Raw genomic sequence first — 8,283 nt, 5'->3', positions numbered from 1 at the left:
AAAAAAAAAAAAAAAAAAAAAAAAAAAAAAAAAAAAACAAAAAACTCCCACATAAATAAGGGGGAAAAAAGCTTTATAATTAAATATAGTTGAGGCAAACAGAATACCAATGTTACACCAAGTATTTCAACTGCTTAACCTTGAAGTTTCTAAGCTGTGAGGAAAAGGCTAATATACAAGGGTCAGAGTGTCAAAGCATTTGAACAGAGGAAGGGATTACAACAGCTAACTATGAGAATATAAACATATTTAAAGATCTACAGTCAAAAAATTATTAGAAGACTATGGCACTATTCTTTAAAATAGATTTGAGCTTTTTACCCAAGGGCAAGCTTTGAGTAAACCTCCATAAACATAAGCTATTACTTACACTCTTGAAAGAAGCAGCAAATTCAGCAACACCTGGTACTAGAGAAGAAAAACAAAAACAACAAATGTTATTCATGCAAGAAACATTTGTGTGTTCAGGCACAGAGGATTTAAATAAAAAAACGAAGTTTTCCCAGGTGGTGGTGGCTGTGTTGACATACACCTTTAATCCTAGTACTCAGGAGGCAGAGGTAGGTGGATCTCTGAGTTTGAGGCCAGCCTGGTCTACAGAGTGAGTTCCAGGACAGCCAGGGCTACACAGAAAGAAATCCTGTCTCAAGCAAACAAACAATCCAAAAAACCAAAGTCTTGCCCCCTTCAAAGAGCTTACAATGTAGAAAAGCCGAGGTCAGAAATCACTAATACTGCTTACATTTCAGAAGGATGTTAGGTGCTATGGGGAGACATAAAATAGAACTCTAATCAGAATGATGGGGAAAACTCATCTCAGGAAAAACTTCTCTGAGAAGCCAATGCCTTAGCTTTTAAATAACCAGGATTTGGCTTGGAGAATAGTAAACTATCTCTTGTCAGAAAGTTTAAGTTTCCTTCCCAAGGCTAGAGGTATAGACAATGAAAGAGTTCTTGTCTAGCATGCACAAGACCCTGGGGTTGAGCCCCAGGGATGCAAATAAATAAATAACAAAAATGAGCAATGTAAACTTTCTTTTTAGTTGTCCTTTCTGTTAATCAAATTATTGACTCAAATGTCTCACAGACAGTATCACATTAAAAACCAAAAGGAAAAATTACATATTTTAAGTGAAACAATGTTCAATTCTACTAAGAAATACAAGCTAGGGCTGGTGAGATGGCTCAGTAGGAAAAGGCACTTGCCACCGAGCCCAACAACCTAAGTTGTGGATTCCCAGGTACCAGGTAAAAGGATAAAACTGACCCCTACAAGTTGTCCTCTGACTTCATGTACATCATGGCACATGGGTGCCTCCCCCAGCCCAATAAATAAATGAATGTCACTTAATTAAAAAAAATGAAAATAGAAATACAAACTAACATAATGACTAGTAACATCCAATATTGGCTAGAGAGAAAATGGACAGTCATTCTCTTCTACATACAGAACATATATGCAATATGTGTCATTAATATAATAATTAATAATCATTAAGATGCTGCTTGTGAAATAAAAATCAGATGATTTAGGTTTTCAAACAGAATGTACAGAACTAGAATATCCATTATATTTAAAAGAATGAAGTAGACCTACAAAGAACAACATGAAAAGATACATCAAATTACAAGTTTATTTAAATTAAGCTGAAGGCTCTATACATATGACTTCATTATTATGAAAAACACCCCACCTCCGCCATGTGTATATGCATGTGATTATCTGTATAAGCATAAAAAAAGTCCAAACCGATTTGTATAAAATTACTAATAGTATTTAACTTAATAAGAGTGACTAAAGGAGATGAAAAGCTTTGTGCATCTCAGAATTATCTGATATTATTACAGATGTAGTTTTAGAACTATAATTACTGTTTAAAAGTTCCTCATTGCTTGTCTCACAAGTCCCAATTTTTACTGCACATCAATTTCTTCTCTTTGAAGTGAAATAAAAACTTAAATCATCATAGATACATGATAACCCTTTGAAATTCTCCCATGGGAACAGACTCTCCTGCATCGATTCTGATATGAGAAAAGAAAAAACTTACATTGTTCAGGCCAAAGATCTGGCGAGGCACGGTCAAGTTTCTCAAAACTTAGCAAAGATGTTTCCAAATCTGTCCCTGGAACCAAACACCAGGATGGGTTGAGATACACACTCATTTATATTTTATTACATTTCAATCTTAAAGAACTTAAACTGAGCCGGGTGTTGGTGGCGCACACCTTTAATCCCAGCACTTTAATCCCAGGCCTTTAATCCCAGGCAGGTGGATCTCTGCGAGTTCAAGGCCAGCCTGGTCAATAAGAGCTAGTTCTAGGACAGGTTCCAAAGCTACAGAGAAACCCTGTTCCCAACCCACCCCCCTCCAAAAAAAAAAAAAAAAAAACAATAGAGAACTTAATTGAAATTTCAAAGATCTGAATTGATTCTGGGGCATGATAATACAAATAAATTGGATAAATTGGATTCTCTCTGATCAAAACTCTAACCAATAAGAAGATTTAAGAAAGTTAGGGCTGGAGAGATGGCTCAGTGGTTAAGAGCAGTGATTGCTCTTCCAGAGGATCCGGGGTTCAATTCCCAGCACTATATGGCAGCTCACAACTGTCTACGGTTCCAGTTAATACATATGTAGAGCAGAGACATAGAGCAAGCAAAATACCCATACACATAAAATTAAAAAAAAAAAAGAAAAAGAAAATTTGAGCCAAGTGGGGGTGGCACACGCCTTCAATCCCAGCACTCGGGGGCAGAGGCAGGTGGATCCCTGTGAGTTCAAGGTCTACAAGAGCTAGTTCTAGGACAGGCTCCAAAGACACAGAGAAACCCTATCTCGGAAAAAAAAAAGAATAAAGACAGGAGGGAGGGAGGGAGGGAGGGAGGAGAAAGCTGCTTAGAAAAATGAGTATTGGCTGGACATGTTGATCCACATCGGTAATCCCAGCACTTAGGAGGCTTAAGGCAAGAACATTGAGTTTCAGGTCAGCCCAAAGTATACAGCAAAACCCTGTGTAAAAAAGGTGTCAGCAAATCTACCTATGTCTTTACTCTTCAACTTTCCTTCAGTTACAATCGGCTAAGAGTCGCTACTCTCATGGAAGACAATCTCTACTAAGACTGTTGGCCACTGTCTTCTGCTTTGACAGGGACCTCAGTGTCTCATACTCAACAGGCAAGCCTGCTCTACAAGTTTTCTTTTTGACTTTTGAAAATAACATATATTGCCAGACAGTGATGGTGCACACCTATAATCCCAGCACTTGAGAGACAGAGGCAGGTGAATCTCTATGAGTTTGAGGCCAGCCTGGTCTACACAGTGAGTTCCAGGACAGCCAGATCTATATAGAACTCTGCCTCAAAAAGCCAAAAAACATTTATTTTAAAAAAAAAAAGTGAAATATTTTTTATTGGGTTTGTGTTCATGACATAACAATTTAAGAAGTTGGTTCTCTTCTTCACCATGTGGGTTCCAGGCTCAAACTAGATTTGCAGTCTTGGACAATTTCTTTTACCCAATACGCATCTCATTGGCCCAGAATTTCTCTCCCTTGGAAAAAAAAAAGGGGGGGGGGGTGCTTAGAGATCTCAGTCAGTAAACTGTTGAGCAAGCATGAGGTCCTGAGTTTGATCTCCAGAACTTCTATGAAAAGAAACATAAGTTAGCACTGCTGTGGGAGAATGCTCTTGTACTCTGTAAAGATCTGTCACTTGTATTGGTTTAATAAAATGCTGACTGGTCAGTAGCCAGGCAGGAAGTATAGGCAGGGAAAACTGACTAGGAGAATTCTGGGAAAAGGAGAGGCAGAAACAGTCACGCGCCAGACGCAGAGGAAGTAAGATGAGAATGCCTTAACTGAGCAAAGGTACCAAGACACGTGGCTAAATATAAATGAGAATTATGGGTTGATTTAAGTTGTAAGAGCTAGCTAATAATAAGAGAGAGCTAATAGGACAGTTTATAATTAATATAAGTCTATGTGTGTTTCTCTGGGATTGAACAGCTGCAGGACAAGGCGGGACAGAAACTTCTGTCTATATAACAAGCTGTTTGTAATACCAGCACTGAGGGATTCTTAGAGCTTGCTGGCTAGCCATTCTAGTCTACTACTTTTAGGCCAATAAAAGACCTTACTTCAACAAGGTGGACAGCTTTTGAGAAACTACACCAAAGGTTAACTGTGTCTCCACATGTATGCACATACGTGCACCAGGACCCACATGCATGTCTGAGTGCAGACACACACATAAACATTATAAGCATGTAAACTCTCCCCATAAACTCATAACCTCCCTCCTGGGTATCCTGTTCTTACTTCCTCACCTCACACTTCTGTGTGTGTGTGTGTGTGTGTTGTATGGGTGTAATGAATGCAGTGTGTGTGACTATGGAGGCCAGAATACTTACTGTCTTCCTTTTGCTCTCAGGTTCACTGTCTGAGACATCTCTCACTAAACCAGAAACTAGCTAGACTGGTTAACAAGCAAGCTCTTAGGATCCACCTGTTTCTGTTCCCCAAATGCTCGGATAACAGGCACTTGCAGCCATACCTGGCTTTTAAGTGGGTGGCTTTTTAAGGCTTGAGATTCAAACTCAGGTCCTCATCTTTGCAGAGCAAGCATGCTTACTACCTACTGTGCCAGGCCCTACTCTCTCTGCTTAATGTATAAAAATCGTGATTCTGTCTGGACACGAACTAAACTACTGTTATCAAAGTTCTCTATACTAAATCCTCCCAGTCATTTCCTCTGTGCCACCTCTCTATGGCATGTGATGCTCCTGCGCTCCTATGAAACCACCATACTGGTGCTTCTCATAGGGATTCCTTCTTCAGTCTCTACTCAGACCTCATCCTAGGCTACCATCACTCTCACTGTTATATATCAACAATTACTTCTACTTCCAGTCTCAGCCTTTCTCCTGACCTTTAAATAACATGTCCAAGGGGTTACTTGATATCTCTCTCCATTTACATGTAGGGAAAACCCCTTAAGCCCACTATGTTCAAAACTGCACTTTCCCAATCCTTTTCATCTCAAGAAATTGTAGTATCATGAACCCCAATTCTTTAAAGCAAAACTCCTTTTTTTTTTCCACTAGATTTGTGTGGGGTGCAGCATTATATGAATCCTGCATCCATTGGCCTTTACAGGATGGTTGCCACCATTTCTATGGGTCCAATTCACCTTTTCCCAGAGTACTCTGATTTTGCTTGGTTTGCCTCCACGAGTCCCTGTGTGATTTTTTTGCTTTGTACACACAAGCACATCTCTTGCCTTACAGAACTCACTTCCACCTCAGGCAGAAATGCCTTCCATTTGAAGAAGAGTCTTGTACCTACTTTGGTTCTAGAGACCCTGCTTATCTAGCAAAAACAGCCTTGCGCCACAGTCTTCCAGACATGGTCTTTAGAAGTCTTGTTCCCAGGAAACCTCTACAGGCACCAAAATGAAGAACCCCAAGTCTTAAACAACAAGAACAAAAATACTATCTGTCTTCCTTCATATTCCTTGCCCTTCGCTTTTTGTTGGTAAGTACATTTTTTTTTTCCAGACAGGGTTTCTCCGTAGCTTTTTTTTGGTTCCTATCCTGGAACTAGCTCTCAGAGAACAGGCTGGCCTCGAACTCACAGAGATCCGCCTGCCTCTGCCTCCCGAGTGCTGGGATTAAAGGCTTGCACCATCACCGCCCGGCTTGGTAAGTACATTTTTTTATATATTTATTTATTATTTATTATGCATACAATATTCTGTCTGTGTGTATGCCGAAGGCCAGAAGAGGGCACCAGACCTTATTACAGATGGTTGTGAGCCACCATGTGGTTGCCAGGAATTGAACTCAGGACCTTTGGAAGAGCAGGCAATGCTCTTAACTACTGAGCCATCTCTCCAGTCCCTGGTAAGTACATTTTTAACAACAACGAAAAGAAAAAAAAAAAAAACAGACTGGAAAATCTGTTTTGCTGTGAACATCCACCCTTTCTTAAGGTATGTGAATGAGCTCAAAACTTAAGATGCATTTTACCTAAAACATTAAAATCAAGTAAGAGGCCAGGCATAGTGGTGCAGACCTTTAATCCCAGCACACTGGAGGCACACAGAGAAGCAGGAGGATGGTGAATTTGCAGCCTGGCCTACAGAGTGAGATCCTATCTCAAAAAAGAAGAGTTTTTGCATATAACCTAAATACTCTTTTCAGTGCTGGAGACTGAACCTAGGGCTTCATTCATGATAGGCAAGTCTCCACCTTACCCTCACTTTTCATTTTTTGTTTTTAGATTTATTTATGTGTATTATTGTAGTCTGAATGTTATGTACACCACATGCATGCCTGATGCCCAAGGAGGTCAAATCCACTGGAACCAATGACTGTGAGACACCACATGGGTGCTGGAAACTGAAGCCAGCAGCAGGTGCTCTTAATCATGGAGCCATCTCTCCACCCTCCTGTATGCTCTCTAACTTTTAAAAAGAAAACTTTCCATTTGAAGCCAGATGGTGATGCCTGCCTTTAACCCCAGCACTGAGGAGGCAGAGACAGGCGTTCTAGGCCAGCCTGGGCTACAGAATGAGTTCCAGGGCAGCAAGTTACACACAGAAATCCTGTCTAGAAAAAACAAGCCGGGTGGTGGTGGCTCACACCTTTAATCCCAGCACTCAGGACAGACAGGCAGATCGCTGTGAGTTTGACGCCAGCCTGATCTACAAAGGGAGTTTCAGGACAGGCTCCAAAGCTACAGAGAAACCCTGTCTCAATAAAAATAAAAGAAAAAAACAAAGAACCCCAACTTTTTGAGACATACTCTGCCCACAATTCCCTCTGTAGTCTAGGCAAGCCTGAAGCAACCATCTTCCTACTTCGATCTCCCAAGTAGCTAGGATTAGAGGTCACACAGCAAGGGCAGTTTCATTTTTTGACAAATGCTAATTTAAGGCCAAACGCTTTGCAGGCATTATGCTAAAGCTAGGATTAAACTATGAAATAAGGCAGACTTGGAGCTTACGACTGGGCGTGGCCCGGGCAAAGTTACCAGAATAACTATACTGACAGCGAACAGACTGAGTCACTGAACAATGACAGAAGGGCAATTCCAAATACTAAAACAGAACCGCCAGCAAAAGCATAGGGGTCTAACAAAAATACTTAATGGCCATCTGAGATCATTTGCATCTTAGATGACATATAAGCAGAATTGTTCCCGCCCTCAGCCTAAGGAAACAACATATAAAGTAGAGGAATGCGGGTTAAGAGTTGAAACGCGTATGAACTACATTAACAAAAATAATTTCCATTTCCCACAGGGCTCAAGGCCAGGAAACCAGGTCCTCGCTCCTCCTGCTGCCAGAGCAACAACAGTTCTAAACTGAGAAAGAGACAGCATGTTTCTCTCTCGGCTCAGTCACCAGTCACAGCGAGGGCTGGAGAAACTCGCTCTAGCTCTACTGAGATGAGAACAGAACCAACACCCCATTGGGCCGGTCCGAAAAGCAAGCTCCCTTTCACCTCGGTAGCCCTTTTTGAACCCTGAGCATCACCGATGGGCCAGGGCGACCTCTGTTCTTTTTCCGGGAAAGGGTCTGGTTGGTGGCCTCCTTCACCCAACTAATACACAGCGGGGAGACCTGATACTTAGCACCTCCGGAGACGCTGTGAAAACCCTGCTAGCTGAAAACCAACATACACCAAAGGAAAGAAGTGGGAGAGAAAGGAGAAGGGCTCAAGGAAGAGGAGTAAGCGTGAAGACATCGGGAGTTCCCAGAGCAGCAAATAAAGAGACTACAGGGCAACAATCTCCAAGCCGGCTCTTACCATCTGTGGGAGACGCCATCTTCCAGCCCATGTCACGTGACGTGGCCAACCGTCGGCGGGAAAGCGAGGCCCCGCAAGCCACGCCCCTACGGAGATACCCTATCCTCAGTTCGCGACCCAGGCTGGTTACCCGAGCCCATAGGGTAATATTTGCCTAGTCCCACCCCACACGCCAGCCCCGCCCGTGGTAGTTAAGGTGGAACGCAGACAAAATTCCCCGAGGGCCTTATTTACTTTCCGTAGCAAGGGGGCGGGACCTCGGGGGGGGGTCTACCTGTAGCCAATCGGAGTTCCCGGTTAGGGGGCGTCTTCCCTATCTCCGCTCGATGCTTAATCTGCAGCACCAAGTCGGGGTGGGGGGCGTCTCCCTGCCTCCGCCAACAAAAATCGGCTGAGGTGAAAGGGGGGCGAGAACGCTTCGGCTTCTGACCAATCACATATCTCCAGGGCTGGGAGTGACGGGAGGGAG

General features: G+C 42.4%; 1 protein-coding gene across 1 annotated transcript in view; it reads right to left on the bottom strand.

Annotated features, from left to right (window-relative positions):
- The window catches only part of Lin52 (lin-52 DREAM MuvB core complex component), an 81,119-nt gene extending 73,218 nt beyond the window's left edge, over positions 1-7,901 (bottom strand). Inside the window, exons 1-3 of the mRNA XM_050164515.1 lie at positions 7,815-7,901; positions 2,052-2,126; positions 371-408 (exon numbers count right to left, since the gene is read on the bottom strand). Coding sequence (XP_050020472.1) covers positions 371-408; positions 2,052-2,126; positions 7,815-7,845 — 144 coding nt within the window. The 5' untranslated portion in view covers positions 7,846-7,901. The remainder of the gene's footprint in view (positions 1-370; positions 409-2,051; positions 2,127-7,814) is intronic.
- Positions 7,902-8,283: the final 382 nt, after the last annotated feature.

The sequence above is a fragment of the Alexandromys fortis genome, unplaced genomic scaffold, assembly GCF_014885135.2.
Source record: "Alexandromys fortis isolate MF-2015 unplaced genomic scaffold, M_Fortis_MF-2015_v1.1 scaffold_159, whole genome shotgun sequence".
Lineage (NCBI taxonomy): Eukaryota > Metazoa > Chordata > Mammalia > Rodentia > Cricetidae > Alexandromys > Alexandromys fortis.
The sequence above is the reverse complement of the archived record's forward strand: the minus strand, read 5'-3'. Positions and strand labels throughout refer to the sequence as shown.